Source organism: Chenopodium album, chromosome 19 (genome assembly GCF_948465745.1).
Source record: "Chenopodium album chromosome 19, dcCheAlbu1.1, whole genome shotgun sequence".
Taxonomy (NCBI): Eukaryota; Viridiplantae; Streptophyta; class Magnoliopsida; order Caryophyllales; family Amaranthaceae; genus Chenopodium; species Chenopodium album.
In genome coordinates, this window is record NC_137852.1 from 11,322,902 (window position 1) to 11,347,532 (window position 24,631).

At 36.9% G+C, this 24,631-nt stretch overlaps 3 protein-coding genes across 4 annotated transcripts; all 3 read right to left on the minus strand.

Annotated features, from left to right (window-relative positions):
- Positions 1-549: 549 nt before the first annotated feature.
- On the minus strand, positions 550-5,058 carry LOC145594983 (uncharacterized). The gene is made up of 5 exons (XM_081651337.1): positions 4,908-5,058; positions 2,852-2,944; positions 2,023-2,153; positions 1,593-1,943; positions 550-885 (listed from the first exon to the last, which is right to left on the minus strand). Exons 3-4 carry the CDS (start codon positions 2,052-2,054, stop codon positions 1,598-1,600), a joined length of 378 nt encoding a protein of 125 aa, XP_081507463.1. The 5' UTR covers positions 2,055-2,153; positions 2,852-2,944; positions 4,908-5,058; the 3' UTR covers positions 550-885; positions 1,593-1,597.
- Positions 5,059-5,912: 854 nt separating this feature from the next.
- Positions 5,913-10,039, minus strand: LOC145595997 (protein NRT1/ PTR FAMILY 6.4-like). The gene is made up of 6 exons (XM_081652427.1): positions 9,830-10,039; positions 9,627-9,744; positions 9,314-9,531; positions 7,912-8,459; positions 6,582-7,156; positions 5,913-6,474 (listed from the first exon to the last, which is right to left on the minus strand). The coding sequence occupies exons 1-6, from the start codon at positions 9,830-9,832 to the stop codon at positions 6,197-6,199; spliced, it is 1,740 nt and encodes a 579-aa protein (XP_081508553.1). The 5' UTR covers positions 9,833-10,039; the 3' UTR covers positions 5,913-6,196.
- Positions 10,040-10,541: 502 nt separating this feature from the next.
- LOC145595996 (DDB1- and CUL4-associated factor homolog 1-like) lies at positions 10,542-23,014 on the minus strand. Of its 2 annotated transcripts, XM_081652425.1 has the most exons (14): positions 22,647-23,014; positions 18,780-18,861; positions 18,494-18,610; positions 18,225-18,403; positions 17,237-18,140; positions 17,014-17,111; positions 16,488-16,908; positions 15,726-16,328; positions 15,476-15,655; positions 14,838-15,365; positions 14,491-14,601; positions 13,462-13,580; positions 11,759-13,361; positions 10,542-11,469 (listed from the first exon to the last, which is right to left on the minus strand). In XM_081652425.1, the coding sequence occupies exons 1-14, from the start codon at positions 22,940-22,942 to the stop codon at positions 10,786-10,788; spliced, it is 5,925 nt and encodes a 1,974-aa protein (XP_081508551.1). In that variant the 5' UTR covers positions 22,943-23,014; the 3' UTR covers positions 10,542-10,785. The 2 variants fall into 2 exon arrangements, with proteins under 2 accessions (XP_081508551.1, XP_081508552.1); XM_081652426.1 differs by lacking the exon at positions 22,647-23,014 and having other exon boundaries at positions 18,746-18,834.
- Between the last annotated feature and the right edge of the window lie 1,617 nt (positions 23,015-24,631).

Sequence of the window (24,631 nt, forward strand, 5' to 3'; positions counted from 1 at the left end):
TCCTTATTACTGTTTCTGTCTCCTTTTGTTTATGCTAAATGACTCATAAAACTCTCATATAAAATGGGCAATGCAAATAAAAAGGGACAAAGGGAGTATATATATTTCTCACACGTCATTTATCCATTGTCATATCAACTAACCTAATTTTGATCTTTTGTGCCCAATTATTTGACACATTTCTCCGACAAGAATTTATATATTTAAAATGATTAATACGATATTCACTACAAGATATTATATCAAAGAGGGCAATTTAAATCGCCCTCTTAGGTTCAAATTTCGCCCTATTAGGCAAAGAGGGCGATTTTGAAATCGTCCCCAGGTTGCCCTATTAGCTTCGTCCTATTAGCTTCAAAGGGCATACAAATGTTTCGCCCTCTTTGTTAAATATCAAAGAAGGCAAAAAATTTCGCCCTCTTTGATCAACATCAAATAGGGCAAAATTTTCGCCCTCTTTGATTGAATCAAGCAAGACGAAAAGTTTTTTTGCCCTCTGTAAACAACTCAAACAAGTCAATTAATATTGCCCTCCTTGCTCAAAATTCGCCCTGTTTGATCAAATTTTAAAGGGCAAAAACAAAGTCGCCCTCTTTGTTCAATTTTTAGTTTTTAAAAAAAATAATTCTAAAAGGGACTACATTTAGAAAAAAAAGGTGTTAATATGCATAAATTCTAATTTTGTCGTTATATATACAAAAGTATTAACCAAATTATCCTAAATAGCAAATATTTAATAATGTTTTTTCTAGGACATTATCAAGCAATCTTCTCATCCTTGCACCTTCTAGCATCCTTTTTTTTTTTCCGTATGATCATTTTTCCAAGGAATGCTGCCAGCATTTGGTGTCCTCCATTTCCAAAACAAAATCCAATCTACATTACCTGAATAATATAGGAAAAATAAACCAGTTAAACATCACAAATTACTTCGACATATTACATAGCTATAATTAAATAGCAAAAGAGCAACACAAATCAAATCTGTTGAACAAATTCAATCATACCCAAAACAACATTCCAGAGCAATTAATCAAGATAAACCATCAACAGATGATTAATTAAAGATAAAGCAGTGAATTTGATAGAATAATCACATAAGATTAAAAAAACTACTGTATTAATGATACCAGACAAGTAGTTCCAAGACAGAGCATCGGCAAATCAATATGCTCAAAGTTATGGTTGGGGAGTCATTGTACAAGGTGCAATCATGTGGAAAAAGAAGAGTGAAACTGCAACATTATGGAGAGCATTCTGATGAAGCCATCATCAATTTGGAGAAATATGTATTACAGGATATACTGATTATCATAACACAAGGAACAAGCTGAGAGAGGGGTTTATTCAACAGATATCCAAAGGTCCAGAGTATTATTGACAAATAATTACCATGTATATCAGATGAAAAAAGAAATTAACAAGGGTATGAATTACATTAAGTCATCCCACTCCTGTGACTGGCTGTACATCAACTTAAAATTCAATTCGCTAATGACAATACAAACACCTTAAACATACCACAAACCATACAGTTAATGGCTGCCCAAAAAATATCAAAGTAGAAAAAGATACTTTGTATAAAATATTACCTCTATCAAGCATCAAGGCCAATCTTCTCCATGATTAACCGAAGCTTTTGTTCTAGGTCTTCTTGTTTCTTCTTAGACGCTTCCAATTCAGCTCGCATAATATTATTTTCATTTTGTAGTTTTTCAACATTTTGTTCCAGCTCAGCTCTTCCTATCTTTCCATCTTTAGATGACACCGGGTGCCCTTTGCCTAAACCTCGAGCATAACCTGAACGATGTCCAAGAACCTTCACATAAGCTTCTTCAAGAGTAAGATTATCAACCCCCTTTTCACCAATTTCCTTCTCATGCAACTCCTTTAATTCCTTGAACTTCTCCTCGGCCTCATCGTCAAATTTCCCATTTTTATGCCTTACAAGATAAAACAAAGTCAGAATTTTAGTATAAAGAAAAATAAAGTGTCCGTGCATTAGATAAATATTAAATATACCTCTTTGACTTCTCCCATAACTTTAAATACATGGGATCATCTTTAGCTTGGGATGAGGTGGTTACATTTGAGCTAGAACCATTGATTTCAGTGACCTCATTCTCATTTTCACAAGCTTGTGCCTCAAGTTCCTATCAAATCACATACATACACTTATTAGTTTCAGCAAGATCAATCCATTTAAGAAAGTATATCAATAACATATACTCTGAAAAAAAAAGGACAACATTGAAGCAAAGTAATATTGCACCCTTTGCTAAATGGCATACTCCCTCCGTATTTTATTACTAAACTATGTCATATTCAGGTACGGACCTATATTCAAAACCAGTCAGTCATGATTTTCTTTATGAGTTTAAGTTTGTGCTTTATATTATGTATGCAGATGATTTTTAATCTGACAGCAGAGAAGCTAATCAGTCATGCTTTATATTCCTGGCACAGCATACCACAAGTGCTTACAAGTAATTTTACATTTCACAAAATTTCTTTCAATCCAACTAAACAAATAATTAATACTTACAAACTGTAAAATAAACATACATGTTTATATTATAGGGAAGAAAAAAAGCAATGAAAATGTTGAAACGATTACTTCAAGAAAGAAGGATGAACCCAAGAAAACAATATCATAATCATCCCTTAATCAGTGATTATTTTGTTAGAAGATCAAGGAGAATACAGTCAGCAGAGTAGATCAAGGAGAATACAGTCAGCAGAGTAGATCAAGGAGAATACAGTCAGCAGAGTTTCATAGTCACAGCTCACAGAGACAGTAAACAGCTCACAGAGACAGTAAACAGCTAAGATAGAGACAAATTATACTCACCAATTCATAAATTATGCGAGCCGTTGATTTTGCACCACATGCCGACTTGATCTTCTTTGCAAGAGCATTTGCTCGATTCTTCTCACTCCTTTCCTAAAGGTTCAAACAACATATAGGATTAGCAAAAGGGAAGAAATGCCAATTGAAGAATTTCGATTACAAGAACATTCCCACTCGAAGAAGATGAACACGCATTGTCGCTCGGTCATGGTCAAAGTAATTTCGACAATTCAAACAAGGACACCTCTTCTTATCCCCAGAATTAGGGTTAGTGTCCTTGAAAGCAAAATCAAGAAAGTATTTAACACCATTTCGGTAACTTGGTTGAAGCCTACCTTTCAACCCTTGAACATGCATCCAACTTCGATCATTATCCATTCTATATTACATAAAACAATATATAAGTTGATACAAGGGATGGGTGGAATAAAACGCAACATTATAGCAACATAAATAAGTTGACCAATAGTCTAATGAAACAAAAGTGTGAAAGTCCTCCCAAAAGCCAAGGCAATAACATTCTTTATATATACAAGTTAGACATCTGGATCTTACTAGCTAAATAATGGAACCAATAGATTTGTATATTATAAGTTCATAAGTAGACAAAATAGTTATAAAATTATATGAATAGATATGATAATATACTACTTAATTAGTATATTATCAACAACAATGAAATAACAATGAATCATGGTGCAGCTCACTCTAAGGATTGTCTATATAGCTGCTGGCGTTTTTGCTGCTGGGTGGATTGGTAAGTTTAAGCCTCGATCATTTTTTTAAGCATCAGGCCAGACCATTATAATGTGCTCAAGTCATCAAAGCTAACATATTCCATTTATAGAGGTCACCTGTTTCGTTTAGTATATTATCTATCACATAAACTGCATTTATTCTTAACTTGCTTCATAGTAATCATCAACAAATTGGCAAAAGATTGCAGAAACAATAACAATAACAACAACCTGCCACCGCAACACACCCGCAACTCCAATCAGCCCTGCTACCTCACTGTTTGGTGAATATTACCTCACTGGCTCACTACTAGCTAGTATAATACTATCAGATAGAGTTATCAATTATCACATGCGCATATTTTCATATAGAGTTATCAATTATCACAATTCATAGTAATCAAAACAAATTACAATTATCCCAATTCACAGTAATCAATAGCTCATACGATCAATTAAGCAATTAAATCGATAAACCACTGATAAAATACGAATAATTCTGATTTGCCTCTCCATAATCTATCTGACATTACTAGTATAAATAACAACTCCCAAAAACTTGCAGAATCGACAAATTGACAAAAAAGTAATTTTTGGGGTTTTCATCAGATCCATAAGCCAAAACAGTAATTTTTGCTCCACCTGCTGGATCTAAGGTTTCTATATTTCATATAGCTAAGTTGTAAAGTCAATACACTCATCAAACCTCTAAGAATGGATTCATGTGCTCCAAGGCATTTTAAAGTAAATTCTGGCATTTTTTGGATTTAATTTTCATAGTCTAGTTTACAATGAACTAATATGAACTAATATAAACTAATAGAATTTTGGTATTACCACAGGATCATATCAACGTATATGATTCATATATAATCAAAAACCAATCGTAGAAGCTCCACAAAAACAGCCAGCACATTGCATTCTAAAAATTGATTCATTCTCTGAACTTCAAGATGTGTGTACGAAAACCAAGCAAAAGCTATATATGTAACTCTAAAAACCAATCAGAAGCTCCACAACTCCTTTCACTTGTCACTTATCATCAGTTTTATCATATTATTTCATCATATTATGTTTTATATTGTTTCATCATAAGCTATCTGACATTACTAGCATAAATAACAACTCCAAATAACTTGCAAAATCAACAAATTGACAAAAAAATCAACAAATTTAGAGCAATACTAACATGCAGGAACAAATTGACAAAAAAATCAACAAATTGACAAAAAATCAACAAATTAAGAGCAAGGATTTCGAGAATCAACAAATTCTTACAAATCAAAAGCTTAATCACATAGTTTTGAGCCAAAACTTACCAAAATTTTGAGACACCTGAACGACTTGCAATCTGAGCGAGTTCGAGCAATGATTTGGAGCGAAATCTGACCGACTTCGAGCAATAAATCAGAGCGAAGAATCTGAACGTCTATTAGGAGTGAAGAATTAGAGCAAACAATTAGGTCGAAGAATTAGAGCGAAAAATCTGAACGAAGATTTAGGGTTCATACATTTTTGGGGGAAAAAGTTCAGAGAGAAAACGTTTAAGGTTTAACTTTTTAATTTTTTATGTCCTTTTGTTTTGATAGAGAAAACCTTTGTTTTATTTTATTAAAATATTTATTGACTAACGAGGGCAAAAAAGGAATTCGCCCTTTTTGCTATTGACCAACGAGGGCGAAAATAAAATTCGCCCTTTTTGTCTAAAATACAAAGACGAAACAAACATTCGCCCTGGTTGTTTCTTTTTAGTTTTGTAAAATAGACAAAACGTTTACTCTGTAATGTTTAGTGTTGGTTTATTTTATTGAACAACGAGGGCGAAAATAAAATTCGCCCTCTTTGCTCTATTATAGAGGACGATTTTATGAATTCGCCCTGTTTGCTCTATTATAGAGGACGAAAAATTAATTCGCCCTGTTTGCTTTGAAGTACAAAGACGAAAGTAACAGTCGCCCTTTTTACTCTGTAATAAAAGGGCAATTATAATTTCGCCCTGCTTGATAAAAACTAACAAGACAAAATCAAACTCGCCCTCCTTGATCAATGTATATCGCCCTCTTTGATCTTTTTTCTTGTAGTGATTGCCACCTCAAAAGATATAAAACGACATATTAAAATATGATATTGATTTGTTTTATGAATCTTAAAAAAGTGTGGTTAATATTTATTTAAAGTATGAAATTATTTTTCGTTCGTTGTCAATTGTCAATTCCTTTTATTCATATTTGAACAACATTAAAAATTTGTCATTGTCTACCTTTCTCTATCTAAATCTAATTGCGATCTAGTGATTAACCGTTTGTAATGGTGAAAACATCAAAGAAAATCAAAAACCATTGCTTTTATATTCAACTCTTTAAGGAAATGGAGAACTTGCAATTTACACATTGTAGAAAATCAACAATAATCTTAGAGCAAGACATAAACTACTCTAACTAAAGCACACTACAATCCCTAACAATCATTTACCTCTAAGGCTTATACCTTGAGGTGATTGAAACTATTGGATCGAGCTCCGATCCGAGCTCTACATGATTTACATAGTTCGGATTATACACTCCCCTAATCAATTGTACATGAACATATTGTTTCATGCATCCTTACACTAAGCAACTCCATTGCCTTTCTCCCAACTCTCGAGTTCCTTCTCATCACTTTTCAACACTTCTATGTGTTGCTTTACTTTGTACTGATGTTTCATGGCGAAAATTAGAAAAATAACAAAGTCTATGGCCACCAACCCGGCGAGTAGCCAGTAGAAATCATTCAATCTCCCCTTATTCAAGTTACTCTTCAACCATGTATCATGTGATGTTTCATCTACTATCGAAACTAGCATGCTGCTCACAAAAAAGCCCATTGCAAGAGTGCTCAGGAAGAACCCTGCATTCATATAACAGACAGTTTAGAATTTGGATATTGATGAGTACGCGTTAAAGCTAAAGTGTTATGCAAAGTTTTCTATGGAAAATACAGCTTCTGCTACTTACCAGTGCTCATAGATTTCATCTTTTCAGGGGCCTCCCTAATGAAGAACTCAAGCTGGCCAACATAAGCGAATCCCTCCCCTGCACCAACAAATAAGTACTGAGGGACAAGCCAGAACGCGCTGATTTTAATTCCATGATGTGCTTTCTGTTTCCTGTGTATCTCAACTATGGCAGCAGCAATCATCGCAAACATAGCAGACACAAGACCAATCCCAACCCTTTGAAGGCTCGTGAGGCCTTGAGAATTGTTTGTAAGTCTCCTGGCAATGGGAACGAATACCCTTTCGTTCAAGGAGGTAAACAGGAGGATTGAAATGAACAAAAATACTGAGAAAGAGCCTGCAGGAACGTCAAAGGATCCTACTTTTCGGTCCATGAAAGTTGCTTGTTCAATGGTGAATGTAGTCATTTGAGAATAGACTGTCCAGAAGAGAATACAGGTAGACCAAATAGGGAACAATTTAAGCACCAATTTCACCTCTTCAACTTCTGTCATTGTTGAGACTATCCATGGATTGTACCTGTTTCCGTCCTTTGCAGCAAAATCGTCTATGACTGCAGCTTTGTCAAGACATCTACAAGTTCAAAATTTCACAAACTTAGTCTTTCATATCTAAGCTTTCTTTCTGATCCAACACAAATTTTCTAACAGCTTTAGAAGAGATTTCAAAATTGTCAATTAAGTTAGAAAATTGGCTTATTTTAGTCATATTCGGGTTGCAATTCAAATTGGGTCATCCAATTTCGGTTATGGTCAGATTCTTTCAAGTCGGATCAATTTTGCTAAGTCAGATTGTTGTAAAAAATAACCGCACACTTGTCTATAGGATATTCTTTTGTGTTCATTTTTCTCTCGATCCCCACAATCTATTACTTTTTTTTTTTTTTTGTTTTCTCATCAACCTCACAGACCCTCTTACTTTCTATCCATCTGACCATCTACTGTCCTTAATTTTCGAGTAAATACAGAACAGTACAGGACAGAAAGAATAGATTTGGAATCCCAGGACAATGATTGATTTATATTGATTTGGTATAACAAATACCACAGACTGCATTAATTGATTGATATCATGCAATGTTTTAATTCCAAAGATTAGCTTATAATTATCCATAATAGGGTCCTCCAACACCCCACCCTGGAAGAAAGACCAATTATTGTAAGCATTATATAAGAATATCCCAAAAGTTTATAATAATTCAGAGAAGAAAAAGAAACAGCCAAAGCAATTAAATTAAGGACCCCATTAAAAGATATTTCTAGATTTCACTTTTTTATTTTTATTTTATTTAGAAAAGGAAAAAAATGTGTCAAAAGGTAGATATTTACCTGAACAAAGGACTGTAAGGGATCTTAGCAGTCTGAAATCCATTCAGAAAGCTGGGATGAGAAGGATGAGGAAGCTTCCTCTTTTTAAAGGCCAGGAAAAGCACCCTCCAAACAACTGTCAGGGGACTGCCCTGAGTAGACTTGTACCGATACAACCGTGTTCCGGCCAGTAAAACAAGGACCCCAACCATCATGGTTGCAGCTGAAATGCCATAACCCCACCCTCTGCCTACATCATCTTGAACATAAACAAGGACAGTAACAGCAAACAGCGAGCCTATACTGATGCAGAAGTAGAACCTGTTGAAGAAGAATATCATGGCCTTTTCTTCTTTTGGGTCTGCTGGATCAAATTGGTCAGTACCAAAGCCTGAGACATTGGACTTTATGCCCCCTCCACCTAGGGCGAGGATGTAAAGAGCGGCGTAGAGCATGGCTAGTTGCTTGCCATCGGCTTGAATGCAGTCGCTATCTGGTGCCCCTATGTTGGTGCATGGAGGGGGTCTCATGCTTGGAAGTGAGGTTGCCAATGTTAAAAGTGACACTCCCTAGTTATCCATAAAAGATTACATGAATTAAGTCAATACTAAACATTACATCACAGGAAAAATAAAAATTTTAGGCTCGACAAGAAATAAAACAGGAGGAAAAAGCACCTAGACTCAGCTAAGAATAAAATGAAACAAACAGAAAATAAAATCACAATCAGTCCTTTAAAAGTCCATTGACTTTGAAAATTTTTACATACACCTGGGTATAACGTGTACCTAAAGCTAGGGATACCAAGGACATACTTCAGCAAATGATGACCAAGAATATATCTTTGAGTACACCTAGCTATAGGTATATCGATCAGAACCCGGATGAGTAATAGAGGTGCTGCAATTACTCCAACCCTTCCTTCTACCTCAGGAGCTCAATGCCTAGGACAATGAACCTTCTTTTTTTTTCTTTTTCTTTTTTTTTTTTTTTGTTAGAGTCTTAGACTGGATAGATTACAGACAGCTTAATTTGGCCCGAAACATGAAAAGGCATCTTGAGACAACAACATAATTTGATGGTAAATGTAAATGGTAGAGATGAAGATTTACTCTAGATATTGATATTTTAATGTAATTCTCAAAGTTCTTCATTTTTATTTTATTTCTATTTATTATTATTATTATTATTATTATGATGTAACTTACTGAATATTATGTTTGATTCCGCAAGGCTTGGAGATGATTATATTAGATTGGAATAAAGAATTCAATTTAGATACACCTAATATTATATTTCTAGAAGCTATGTCACGCACAAAAATATGCTTTGTTAGTGACATACTTTGTGCTGGAACATAAATATAAAATAAGCTTATTCAGTTATTCTAATCTAGATTTGTAAGTCTGAAGTTAAAACTCACCACAGCTGCTATGGATGCAAAGATAGCAACGGTCAAGTACCGTCCTAGCTTAGCATCAGCGACAATTCCTCCAAACAAGCCTAGAAGATTAAGAGTTCCCATGAAGTTGGTCACTATAGTAGCAGATTTTGATGATGAAAGATGCAGAGATCCAACCAAGTACGTGACCAAATTCATCGAAATTCCCATAACACATACTCTCTCAGCAAATTCAGTCCCTACAATAACAATAAAAAACTTGTCAGAAATCAGCTGTCACAATTAAAAAGAAATAATAGGGAAGAATGCAGCTCAAAACTGCATGTATACCAACCTAAAATGAGGCCAGCAGCAAGCCACCCTCCAGTACGAGTTTTGTCTGCTGGATTTCCATTATAGTCTACTACAGCTTCGCTATCATCACAATGTTTGTCATAATCTCCAACCAAAACCTGCAGTAAACATTGCAGAAAAAATCAGGTGGAAAGTTGAAAACACAAACATAGAAGACAGTTACAAAAGCTCATGTAGCATTACCATGATATCACACTTGCAGAGCTTAAGCCTCAAAAACACTGCTGAAACTCGAAAGATACTGCTATTGGGTAATGAGAAATGAGAGAATATATGAACCAATATAGAATGTGGGAGCAAGAGAGAGGGAATCAAAGAGAGTTAAATAATACAACAGGAAAGCAACTTTGTCCTGGATTCAGTTGCAGTAAAGACAGCAAACATATGAATGGGCAAATGAATTATTGAACGGTGGCCCGTAAAGCCGAAGATAAAACAAATTACAGTAACTTTGGAAGTACAGCTTAAAATTAGTAAACCACACAAACTTTCAGTGGTGAAGAGGGTCTTAAGAGCTTGTTTATCATAGCATGTTCATGTGGCTCTTATAGTTTTATAGGGTGCATGAACGAACCCACAGCAGAAAATGACATTTTATTTGTCAGTTGCATATCTTTAAGATTATCATGAATTTCTTAGCATATAGTGTCATAATTGAGGGAGGTTAGTGATTCACACTTCCTTCCATTTAGACATTATCAAAACGCTTTTGAACAACTGGAGATACAGCATCAAAAAAAGGGATGATGACTGGAAATATCCGAATTGCGTAAAACTTTTTACTTTAAATTTCATTTGAGGCAGTACCGAGTACACGACGCGTGTCAAAGTATGTTTAGACTTAATATTAACGGTAGACAATAATAACTAACAAAACAACAAAATGACAATCATATGAGGAAATTATTGAGGACACTTTAGATTAATGAAATCAAAATCCTGAACAGGAAAGGAATAGCCTCCATTTTTCTCTCTTTTTCTCTCTCCTATGACTCATGGAAGGCAGGTGATGTATTTGTGACCTAAACTAACTATAGTTACAAGACCAAGTACCAAACCCCATTTTCCCTTTGAGATAATGGTACCTGGATGGACCCTTGAAACCCAACTACTCCACTCCCCCCAATCAGGCATTGCCATTACATGAATTCATCCCCACTGCTAAAAGATCCCATCATGTCACTGTCATCGTCCTCTTCATCGCCTTCTGATAAGATTTCCAGAAGCCCACCTCCTACATCATAACCGCCACCATCAACCAAGAAGTCACCGTCGTCTTCATCATCGTCATCAATATCAGACCCGCTATCATCATTGCTCATATCATCACCGTCACTATCACCATCTCCGCCAAGATCTGGGCCCAATATGGGATCTAGATCCACGTCATCTTCATCATCATCGTCGTCGTCGTCGTCCTCCTCACTTTCAACATCATCAGGATCGGAATCGTCATCAGGAGGTCTTCGGCGACCGATCTCGTAAACCCTAGCAGACGAGAACATCTCATCCTGGTCATCCATAGTGACCAGCCCAACAAATGAATCTGTTGGCTCGGCTGCAAAATCTAGAACAGCACGGTCCACAGGGATTGTGGCTATATCAAAGTAGCTGACAGCATCCAATGTGCGGAATGCAGAAAACAGTGGGTGTTTGCAACGACGAGTGTTAACAGATGACATTATGTCATCGAGATTCCGCCTTAAAATGGCATAAATGACATCTCCGCTACTGTTAAATGTGATAACAGTTTGGTCAAGAGAAGGCACACTTCTAAGAAGCCTGAACTTTCGGAGATCCCAAACTTCTGAGTTTATAATAACCTGAAAAACATCATGCAAATTAACTTTGTCATGCGATGAACATAAATCACAACAATAGGAAAGGAGCAGCTTGAATATCAGATATACAGATACTGTGGTGTATGCAAAAAACCTGGACAATATAACTTGACTCCATACACCAAATAAAACAGAGAAAAATCAGGAGCAATTCTTAAACAACAGCATGGAATAATTTACAAATTCAAACAAGACAAGGTTGGTCGAAGACTGGTAAAGGAACCATTAGAAACTCTTTGGAGAAGTTTTATGTTACAGCATGATGACTCACCTCATTTCCTGCAGGATGAAAACCGCCGCCACCATAATCTGTAAGGTGGTCAAATCGATGCACTGGACCAGAAGCCCGTCGATCCCACAAGACTCCATTCCAAAGCAACATTGTATCATCAGGACTAAAGTGCACAATGGAGTATGCATGACCTCGACCAGAAGGACCAGAAGAGGTATCTGAAAGTTTCTGATCCAACCGGTGGGTTGCCACGTCATACAAGAGAATCTCTCGTTGAGATGCTTCAGTTGGTAAGGCTGCAAAACAAGAACCAGCGTTGCCAAACCTAGCGGCCTTACATCCATCAAATGTTTGGATAGGCCCACCTGATATTGAAGATGCATCCCACAGCTTAACATCAAGGGAGCTGGAAGACAGCACTAGATTAGTTGCATTAGAAGGATACGACTGAACAAGTATCAAAGGAGTCTGATGGCTGGTACAGGTTTCTAAAATGTTATTACTATTGGTGTCGAAAATTTTGAGCTCTCCAGAATGACTCCCAGCAGCAATCTGGGAAGAGTCGCCAAGAAATGTCATGCATGTCAAAAGGGCAGCAGCATCATCCCTACAAGTTCTCCATGGCCTAAACCGGCTGTACACAAATTGACGATCCTTCCTACTACCATGAATGCCACCGTACATACTTCTGAATTCACGAGTAGAGAGACGAGCAGTCACATTAGATGGAGCATCAAGGCTTCGTCTAGGTTCAGGGCAAACATGAGGGTGTAAGAGAGAGAGGGGAGGTAAAGTAGTTATGGGAGCAGGACACTGGCGATGTTGATGCTTCAAGTACTGAACAACAATGGAGTCTAAGGTCAGCCTTTCAGAGTTTGCAGGTTGTAAGTCACCTGAAAGCCCTGGGTTGGGAGCAATAGGAGTTTCATTGTACTGACCATCCTCAATATTATCAATCTGGCCTGCTAAAGGCGTTTGTCTCCCATAAAAGTCCTTGAAATTAGAATTTGGGGTAACGGAACCAGAAAGGTCATTTAATAGACTCCCTCTGCGAATACCATTAGGAGTTTGGAATACAGGAGACTTTAACCCATGCTCACTGGTGTTCAATCGTTTCGCAGATGAGGCTGGTGCAGCCTCCTTCAGCTCTGTAAGCTTCCTTTTCATAGGCAGCACTATTGGAGTTTTCGCATGAGTATCAGCATCGGCTGTCATATCTGAAATTGGTGCAGAAGTTTCTGGCAGAGTAGCAGATCCCAGAGCCCTTCTTGAAAAACTGTGCGATTTGCTTATCAAAGGTGTTTGGAGCTCAGTAGATGAAGGCCTACCCTTTGATCGAGCACTGAAGCTAGATGAGAAAAAAAGAGGCTTCTTCTTTGAAGAGACAGCCGAATCACATTTCAAGGGGAGTTCCTCATTCTGTGCCAGCAATTTTAACTTGTTTAGAAATCCACCAGGAGCTCGACCCGATGGCCACTGAATCTGTATAGAAGGCATCTCTTGCACAGAAGTATGGTGAGCAAGAGATGATGGTGCAGACAAGGATGGCAGAGGCGTCAACTGTGCCTCTTTCATCAGTGTAGCAGCACTAGAGGTTAAACCACAAGCCTGTAAATGTTCATGCATAAGCAGCAAGAGTTCCCTGAAAATATAATTTAAAAAAAAAAAAAGAAAAAGAAAAAAAATTAGAACAAACAAGTACAAGAGACAAAATTAGGATCAGAATTGCAAATAGTTGGTACCTTGAATGGTATGTGATAGGGGTAGCAGCAGCAATAGCAGCTCTCTCTATACGCCTCAGAGTTGGGGTAGCAGCATCAGTAGCAGCTAAAGTGCTTGCACGGCCTGAATTTGTCACAATCTGTAGATCGAGAGAGAAATATAATAACAAATTTAAATAGGTATTCAATCAAAACTCTTGTTAACATTTTATAAAAATATACAACCATGGCTAACAGCAAATTCACAGCCGGAAGTATGTAAAGAACACTAAGCCTAGCTGTCTAGGTGAACACTTTAGACAAATTCTTGATGCAAACAAGATACTTACAAGTTGGAACTAAACCATGCATATTATAAGCTAATGGGTCCGTTTTAGGCTACTAGGCTACAGAACTTGCTCAAGGTGACAAAGTTACAGTATGCAATCACTTTAATGTTACCCAGCAAAGATTTGCACACAAAAGCCAACCATTTACCCAGAGGCTTAGACCAAAGACTAAATTGTTTGATTTGCCTGAACATATTGACTGGAAATTCAAAGCTCCACCAAGGCATATTTGATAATCTCAACCTTTCCCACTAGTGTTTTGCAAGTCACGGGTCACTAGGCTTCTCAAACCTCACAACTCGCAACTCACAAGTGCAAGAATGAATAATGGTCGGTGCCTGATGAGAACAAAATTCTCACGGAAGTCTTCTTAACCAACTTACGCAACAAAAAAGAAGCTAACGATTTGACGCTTCATGTATTACTAGAATGAGTTCCAGGCAAAGGATCACAACATGCTTGATTTTAAACTCAAAAGAATATTTGTCCCCAACACCATTGTACTGAAACACCGTTTTGGGTTGGGGAGCATTGTTGAGGGGAAAAAAGTTCACATGTTAGATTTCTTTTGACATCTAAAATATCAATGTATCTTATCTTACTATACTTAATAATAGACATGCATCAAAGAATTTCATATTTTGTTAGGATCGATTCTCTTATATTTTGTTGGGATCTACAACATATGCAGAATGCAAATACATTTCTGATCATCACATACCGCAATTAGCTCAATAGCTGCCTGTGTAAGCTCTGTTTGCCACCGGTTTTGCTCAGTTCCAGGGTTCTGATTTCCCAAATCTCTGATCACTTCTGACAACTTTTTGCCAACCTGTAAATCCAATTTAAAAGATATGTTTTTGAATCATATGCCAATTTATCATTTTTTCTGCTTTAAGAAATATACAAACAAAGCTCATCAATCTACTCACAATAATATCCTCTTTATTTATATTTACAACTTATTTAATTCTTGTATCAGTTGAAAGCAAGCATTTTTTCACCCATCTACAAATGAAATGATACTGAACTAGAGGTGCCTGCGACAAAGAATAACTTATACATTACCTGAAGCTTTGTCAATATATGTGCAATAGTATCATCCCTGGCTAAGCCAAGCAAGACTCGGCACGCTAGTGCGCGCAGACAATCAAGAGTAGCTGGTGGCAATACCACACGGGTTTGAAGGAGTTGCAAAAGAACCTTAATGCCATTATTAGTACGGACAGCCTCTCTTGCTTGGCGATATCCTTGTTCTAACTGAGCAGCTAGGCCAGCACAACCAGCGCCAGCACCTAAGGAAATTCTACGATCTCCCACTAATCCTGAGGCAATATTTGGAGATGGGCTTTGCATGGTGTTATTAACAGACGAACCCCGATCTGCAGTACTGGGTTCACCGTTTCGCTCCCTTGCTTCACTTTGACTGGAAAGTGCTCGATCAGTGACATTTCTCTCTGTATTTCTATCTCTGGCCTCTGTAGAAGGATTTACTGAAACAGATTGCTGGTTTTGTGCAAGGAGAGGTGATTTATTACTGATAGATGGTGGAGGACAAACAAGGTTGATCAACACATTTAATGCCTGCTGAATAATCTGATAATCACAAACACAAATATTTAGCAAAGCATGAGTCAAGGGTACAAGGAAATAATCAGAATAGCTCCGCTTGTATACTTGGCATAAGACAACAACAATGAACTTACATCAGGGTCTATATAGCCAGGCCCACTAGCAGCATCCAAAATAACAGCTATCCCAACACGATCATTGCTTAATGTGGCAGTAGCTATCAATTTCCGGCTATATGGTACCAATGTGACAATATGCAAAATACCCAATGCATATTGAAGCAAGTCGTGAAGATATCGCTCAACAGGTGGAGCCTATATTTACAGAAGTTAGTACTATATTTTAGATTCAAGTAAAACATTCAAATGGGCGAAAGATGATCACCTGACATAGCTCCAGCATTGTCACATGTCCATTACAAGCTAAAAATCTCTCAACTGCTGGCCATCTAGCTCTGACCAAAGCAGGGCCAAGCTTTCGGTCCTTTTGTATCTGGAGAAAAACTGCATCCACAGCCTCATTACTTATGTCAAGTGGCTTATAGCCAGCTCTCATGCTTGGAATATTACGAGCTATACTTCGATTGCTTTTGTTAGGACGAACAGTATCCACCAGCAGCAACAGTTGCGCTCTAAAATACTGTCGCAAAGCAACACAAGTGTGATAAGCTATCTGTTTTTCAGATGAAGTAAGTACATCAGCATTTGATCGATCATTTCTAAGTGCTCCTGGGGCAGAAGCCCCCAAGGTCCCTGAGTTAACTCCTGATCTTACAGAAGCAGCATCACGCAAAAGGGCAAGTGATTTCTGCAGGCCGTCCTGTGCATCGAAAACATCAAGAACAGCTCTGAAGACAAATGCAGCAGCGAAGAATAAGGCTGCATTTTTTCGAGCCTGATCCTGTGGGCACTCCAGAAGCTGAAGGCCCAGTTCAACCAACTTATAAATTACATCAGAAGGAAGGGCACAAACACGTTCCATGATACCCTAAAACACAGATTCCAGGAAAAAAAAAAAAAATTGATGTTAGATGTTTGGAAATTAAAAAACTACAGCCACAAACAGACATGGAGTTATACACAATGGACGAATTACAAAAAAGTCCCAAGATATTCACAAGGCAAACCGAAAACTGAAATATCTTACCTGAAGAGACCCAATAGTAAACAAGCAAGAGGAAAGGCCAAAGAAAGTGTGAAGGACTCTTGGTACAGCAAGCAATTTTTGGATGCCACCTCGATCCACAAACACTGCAGCAAATTTTCTATGAGCAGCTAAAGCGCATATCAGCTTCAACACTTCAGGCAAGGAAGAGACTATTTCTGATTCCTTTTTTTCTTTAGAATATCTCTGTAATAACGCGAGGCAAACATCAACCCCCTTTTCATGCAACACAGGCCCCAAAACTTCAACATACTCTCCTAAGAGCACAAGACACTGGATGCAAAACTTCTCCCTTTGTTGGGCAAGTGTATCGCTATCTGGGATGAAAAATTCTACATCCTCATTCTGTTCCGGCTCAGCAGCTTCATCTTTTGGTAAATCCACACTAGCACTGTCAGTATTCCTATAATCAATCAATGACACCATTTAGCATATATAAAAGAAAGTCACAAAACAAATAAATTGATACTGCAACATGTATTGTATGGCGTGATTCTAAAATGACAACCTTGAAACTTCAACTGCATTAGCTGCATCAATAACAGTGGATGCTGCTTTTGAAGCTGCCAAAAATGCAGCCTCTTCATCATTTGTCGTTTTGAACTCCTATTGATGTAAAAAACACAAAGTTAGAAAAATGTGTTTTTATTTGTTTATTTTTTACAGACAAAACTCGAGAGGGGGAATGGTGGTGACTTGGAGGGGGGGGGGGGGGGGGCTGTTTTGCTTACATCCATTGCAGTACTTTTCACAAGTTCAGCAGCAGCCTCTCCTGCAGCTTTAACAGCTTCTATCGGTGCATTGGCAGCTTTTGCTTCGGCTTCAGCAGCCCTAACAGCTGCTTTTACAAGATCTGAGATGTCCTTGGAACCAATTCTGCACTCATAGATGCATTCATCAATATCTTCTCTATCCATTGCAATGCCTTCAGCAGTTGTCCTACTTGAGCTTTTCTTATTATCAATCACTCGCTTAGCATCTGAATTTTTAGTTGAACTCCTCTCCCTACCACTACGAAATTGCCCTCCACGGCTTCCTGATCCAGGAGACATAATAGATTGTTCAGGTTCTGTAGTGCTTTCATTACCCCTGGTTTTACCCCTAGATCTATTCCACCCACGGTTCACCCTACGCCTAGCTGAATCATCTCTTGCGCTTTCATCATTATCTTCATCATGCAAGGATCTTCCCGGTCCATTTCTTTCCCCAGTTTTCAATCTTCCATCATGCACATCCCGCCCATGCCAACGATCCTCACCGTCAATATCGGCATCATAAAAGTCAAGTTCTTCAGCCAATCTATCAGGTGGCTCTCCATTAATCCATCGTTCTTCTCCATGCACCATCCTGTTAAAGCTTCTATCATGATCCCTTTCACCACCTAGATCAGCTGAACCTCCATCTTCTAGTATCCTAGAATCATCTAGAGAAGCTGTCTCCATAGGTGGTCGTAATCTGGTACGACTTTCATCTCTACCTCTTCCACCACCTCCTGAGGAAACACCTTTATTCTCAGCTATATGACTTGTATCTTTTTGACTACTACTTGTCTCACCCAAGACACGATTTCGAAGACAACGCATCAGCTTAGCCGACAAACCAGAAGTTAAGACATCTTCAACAACTTGACTACCACTGCAAATTTGATGTATGAAAAATAGTGAGCAAATTTTAGAGGGAAAACATAGTGCAAAACAAAATATAGAATCTCTAGCATACCTAGTTAAGCATAATGCAAGAAGGCCTGTAGCGTAAGTCTTGCGCATATCAAAATCGGAGCACTTTTTCTCACCAAATTGTCGTTTCCATAAGCCATCATCACTGTAATATTTTGCACTGTCATCCAGAACCCAGTTTTTTATGTTTTCTGTAACATCATCTTCAAATACATGGGGGAACTGCACAAATATTACAGCTATTTAGTAAGATTAAAATACCCATATGAAGCTGCATGATGACAATGTGAGCGAAATCAATCAACATTTTACCATCCAAGTTAGTGAACAGCTTAGAAGCACCCTTGCAGCAGCAGCCTGGATAGATACTGAATATCTAGACTCTGATAGAAATTTTGATGAGATTAATTCAAAGAATTCATCATTTTCCTGAAGAAGATAACAATTCAGGTAGCTGAGAAAATTTTTCAAACACAAAAAAAAAAAAAAAAAAAAAAAAAAAAAAAAAAAAAAAACACAAATCCATAATGAAATTGTAAATGCTTTGATGAAGGAGAATATTACGAAGTTTAAACTCCTATTGTCCTCTAGCCATTACCCGAATTATATTACCCAAACGTCCAATACTATGTGAAGCTCGAGTGTGATTGGGGGAGGAATGATCTGCCTCTTCCATATACCTGTATCAATGTGTTTGATAACCAGTTATTCAAATGCTATGAGTACTGAATTTTCCACAACCAGAACACAATAAAATGCAGGATAGCTTAATAAATAAATAAAATTGTCAGTGAACTTGGAAAAACATCTAAGAATCTACTCAGTAAAGCACATTACCAAAATAACATACCAAAAAGGCCACACCCAGCAAGGTAAACCCCCCCCCCCCCCCCTCTTCAAATTAGAGTGAGAGAGAAACAAGAAACCACAATAGCTGTCTATACAGCATGTAGCCCAAAATGCCTGACATCCAGACAGCAAGCATTAAAGCAGTCGTGCAGACCAAAATCTAGGCTTTAATGTTAAACATGGGAAACTAAAGATCAATATTTCTTCTTGAGCACCCATATGCACCATGCCTCCAATTATCACTGTAAGTACCAGTTGACCATATTTAAGATGAATTTAAACCATGACAACATAATCAAGCATCTCACTATAACATGTTAAATTGTGTTGTAGTTTTAGTTAGGCAGCCAAAGATCCATTCTAGCACCAAAGTTTTACAAAAATGAACCATATAGAATTTTAAACCAAGTTCATCTGCTTGTGACACAATTAATCCATTATGGTTAACGTAAGTAAGGATGTAAAATGTCTCCCAACTCCCAAGGGATTGCGAAGGGAGGATATTTCTTTTTGTTCAACACTCAACCACTTGTAGAGCATAAAAAGAATGCCACACTGTTTTTTGTTGACATTTTGAGCACATTTTCAAAGAGGTGCAACTATAAGGCTAGTATCAGCAATTTCATTGTTGTTCCTCCTCCACCAAGTCATACGATATCCCTGCATCTCTTCTACCTAAAGCATCACAGCCCATCACCTATGCTTATACCATTAACTTCCTTCCATAGCAGTTCCTTCCATCAAAGACTGGCATTGTTTCTACTCTTCATTCCATCCTTATTTCCTTAGTTCTGAGACTTCTGACATGACTGATAGCATTATTTATGATTTGGATCTCTAAAGTTTTGACTCTTTTAAAATGTTACATCCCAGTCTTTGATGGGGTTGAGTTGGAAGAGGGAAAATTGCCTTAAATTCCTAATTTTCCGAAAACAAAATATTTTTTTATTGAGAGAGAGAGAGAGAGAGAGAGAGAGAGAGAGAGAGAGAGAAAGAGAGAGAGAGAGAAAAGCGTGGCCTATCATCATAAGATACTATGTCACATCAATGGGAAAAAACCTTTTGTATACTTTCTATTTAAAACATTGAGGGACAAAATTCATGAATTATCAAGCTCAACTCGGTCAAAACTTGAATAGGCTACACAAGAGACCTTAAACGACCTCTTTGGGAGCTACACATTACCAATTTTCTATTTAATGACATTAATACAAATTTATTAACACCTTAATTACTTTAATTTTAATCATTCACACCATTGTGCACATTAATATTCTACACTATACTTTTATAAAAGAACAAAAATAACATAGTACTACTTGGTTTTGAATATATTTATATGCCATTTCACCCTCATTTACACCCCTTGAAATACATCAAACAATAAATTAAAAAAAAAAAAAACTAAAATAACTACATCAGAGATTTGTATCAAATTGAAAAAAAATGTAGTTGAACTTGGCTTTGGGGTAATATTGGTAGTGTGTAACAAAAAATTGCCTCTGAGTTCATAACTAATGTCAAGCAACCTCAACATTTCAAATATTCAAATCAGCTAAGTTGATCAAGCTCCAATAAGAGCTTCACCAGATTTGAGCAAGCTTAGCAAAACTCTCTAAGGCCCACAACAAGTAGCTATGTTTCATAAAACACAACCTTGCTCCAACGATTAGTTTACAAAATCAATTCCAGAAAATCTATAACTCAACCTTAAGGTTAATCCGAGTTTGAAGCTTAAGCCAAGAAAACCTAGCTTAGTCAACATTTGGCCCTACTAAAGTCAGCCTTGTGACAAACCTACTAAAGGTGTACACCAAAATACTTTAGTAACAACAGATAGCCAGGTAGGGCTTTGTTAACAACACGTGTCTTGCTTAAATACTGTGAACTGGATGTTCATAAACACCAAAACCTATGCTAGAGACATTCAATCATTTAGATTTTTAATGCCATTATAACATACAAAAATAAACAAAATATATTGCCTTGGCATTTTGCCAACATGAAAACTTTTGTCACACACTCTTGCTTGTAGCAACTTGTTCTATCCTATGCCCTCTTTTACATGGTATTCAATAACATCTCGTATCACACTTTGCAGCAACTGCTTTATAACTCAAAATATAAGGAAGCATATCAACAAAGTATTCGGGAGGTACATTTGTAATTAATAATCAGATAATTGAGCTAAAAGTCAAAGTAATGGTAAATCACAAAGTGTGGTTAGCCATTATATGGAAGTGTCCACAAAAGTCCATCAAGTTGACCACAAAAACCGGAGATGAAGGAACAAAATCCTCTCAACTTTAAGTTCTTTAAAGAGATATTTCTACATAAATCAAACCTAGCACCTCAACTAAAATGAACTGCATGATCTGCATCAGATAAAATACCCTAGAAACATGTATATTATCTAGAAAAAAATCTGCTTGGGCATTAGGCATTAGCTTAACTCTCTCTCAGCCTCTTAAGAAGAAAAAACATCCACTCTATACCAGTAATTAGTAATCCATGAATTTTTGATTGATATGTAAGTACATCTTAAACAAGATTAAGCAACAGAGTCGCTCAAGCAATCAAACCCGTCGTCATGAAATCACTTTCCCTTATCACAAACCACTCAAAATCCAAGTCCAGATGGAATTATGGGGATAAAATTAAGAATTCCAACTCAAATAATAATGTGATAAAATGCAACAATGGAATATATTATATATTCTATCTTATGCTCCACCATAACACCAATTTACCGAACCATAAGACTGAAACAGTATTTGCAACAAACAGCCCAATTATTTATAAATAGTTAAAACAAAAACAACCACTTTTTCAAGTAGTTATAGCTCTCATCTTAGGTTGATCAAAACAACAGCAAGAGGAAGAAGAAAGAATTGCCCGAAGCCTCAAAATTGTTTATAAGAAAAGAATCCCAAGCCGTTTGTAGGCTTTCATTGACCATGAAATCAGAATATTATTTTCTACAAAAGAAGCATTTTTTATAATTCAACTAGAAGGAAAAAAAGGAGACAAGTAACCTAAATCCCCTTCATTAAACTATGACTACCTATAAACTCATAATATCTCCAAATCTTTACGACAATATAGCAGATGCTTAAACCCCTTTAGATTTTACTCCGTACAAAACACAAATTCAGTTCCTGAGCATTGCCTAGCCAGCCATAAAGACATCGATTCGATGTCGATCATTGCAAATTCACAATAAAACCCAATTGAACCTCACATACGAGAATACGAGAATCCGAAGAGAGATATAATCATTGCAACGTCACAATAAATCCCAAATGATCCAGCTCACTACAATCATCACCAGGTATATTATATAATAAACAGAAAATTTCATCAACTTGATAATTTCACTAATCAACAACCTTAAACATGTAAACCCTTTATTTATTCATTATAATATAATTAATTATACACAAACAAATATATAAAATCAAGAATTCCAACTTTCCCACTTCACAGTATCACCTCCCCACCTCCAAAATCAACATCAATCAAACACCCAAAAATGAAAAACCCACGCAAATTCACAAAAACAAACAAACTCAAATTCAAATTCAAAAAATAAAAAAAATAAAAAAGAAAAAAAAACCTGGATTCTTGAGTTTCGAGAAGAGAAGCAAGAGCATGAAGAGCTTTAGGATTAGGGTTATCAGGAGAAGAAGTAATCATTTCCATAAACTTCTGAGCTTTCAAACCTAACCCATCATCTTCCTCATCCTCTTCATCATCATCTTCAACCTCTTCGCCGGCGCCGGAACCCTCGGGAATCTCCGGCGGTGGTGGCGGCGGTGGTGGCGGCGGAGGTGACGGAGGAGGTTGCGATTGAGATTGCGAAGAAGAAGGAGGTTGTTGTTGTTCCATGGATGACGTCGTCGAGTCCTCCATTAACGGATAGCTGAGAGAAATACGTTGAGAAGGAGTTTCTCTCTCCTAATTATATAATTTGGTTCGCGTTTATGTTTGTTGTGTGTCGCAGTGAAATATGTTTAGGGATGGAGAGAGAGATGGGAATTTGGAATGTTCGGGATTGGGTTTTCGGGTCGGGTTTTTGGTGTTCGGGTTAGGAGTTCTTTTGGCTAGTTGGTTTTTTCTACTTTTGGAATGTTCTAGGAGTTCTTTTCAAAAGTGTCCAATTTTTTTAATGTTTTAAAAAAAAGAGATATGTTATTCTTTAAAAAAAAAGATAAAAAAAATTCAATGAAGAATTAAATGGTTTTGGTTTGATGATACTACAAGTAGATGAGGTATGTTAATGTTTGGGAGCATCAGCTGAAATTAATAAGCTAGCTGAAACTGATAAAGTGCTAACTAAAATAAAAAAAATAAAAAAAAAAAATTGAAATTTAAAAGGTACATAAAATAATAATTGTAACCCTAAATTGGCCAATTTCTGGTACAATGATAGAACAAATTGGTGATTAAACCATTGTAACTGTTGCATATGTCAGGTGTACAAGTACAACCCATCTTTTCTCAACAATTAAAATAAGTGAAACCAAAAGGGTCTGTGTCATATTTACTGAACTGAGATGAACTGAATTGATTTGAGCTGAACTGAATTAATTGGAGCTGAACTGAACTGAACTGAATTGAGCTGAAATGAATATTTTATGTGAGAGGAAATTAAGAGCTGAACTGAACTGATTGGAACTGAACTGAACTGAACTGAACTGATTGGAGCTGAACTGAACTGAATTGAACTGAAATTAAGTAAATGTGAACATACCTTAACTCTAATTATTTTAGTTTTAATAAGTACTCTATAATGTACTTTCCAAACCCGATTTCAAATGTCTTTACTCTTTAGTAAAACAAACTAAATAAGGTTTAAAAAAATGCACTTATAGACAAATGAAAGCAAGAATCATAAACATCTAAATTGATTCGAGGACTCTGAACCTCCAACATAACACTACTAAAATTCGGCCAAATTGCGACCGTCTCTGACGGTCGCAGATTATAGTAAAAACGGTCGCAATTAGTAATTGCGACCGTCAACGGTCGTAAGGTGGTGGTCGTTATTCACGTGGTCGCAAAAAATCATTATTGCGACCGTTTGGCAGTCGCAGATTTTTTGCGACCGTTTTTATTAATTTCAACGACCGGTTAGACAACGGTCGCAAATTTTACAAATTGCGACCGTTTTCAAAAGCAGTCGCAAATATGGATTTAGCGACGGTCCTAGGCGGTCGCAAAAAAAATTAAAAAAACAAAAAAAAAAGAAAAAAAACGCAGCCACCTCCTTAACTTCGCAGCCTACCCCACCACCACTTCCCACCCAAACCCTCTTTACCCACCACTACTTGCCACCCTAAAACACCACCGCCCAGCCTCAACCACCTTTAACCACCACCCATATTCAACCCAAAAATTGTATAAATTTATAAAAAAAACCCACAAAATTTCGAACAAAATTACACAAATCAAACCGAAAATGTAACAAAAATTAAATCAAAATTCGAACAAAATATAACCCACAAAAACTAATTAAAATTTGAACAAAAATAAAAAAAAAATAAACCCAGCAAAATTGAAACCCACAACGAACAGAAATCACAAAAAATTACGAACAAA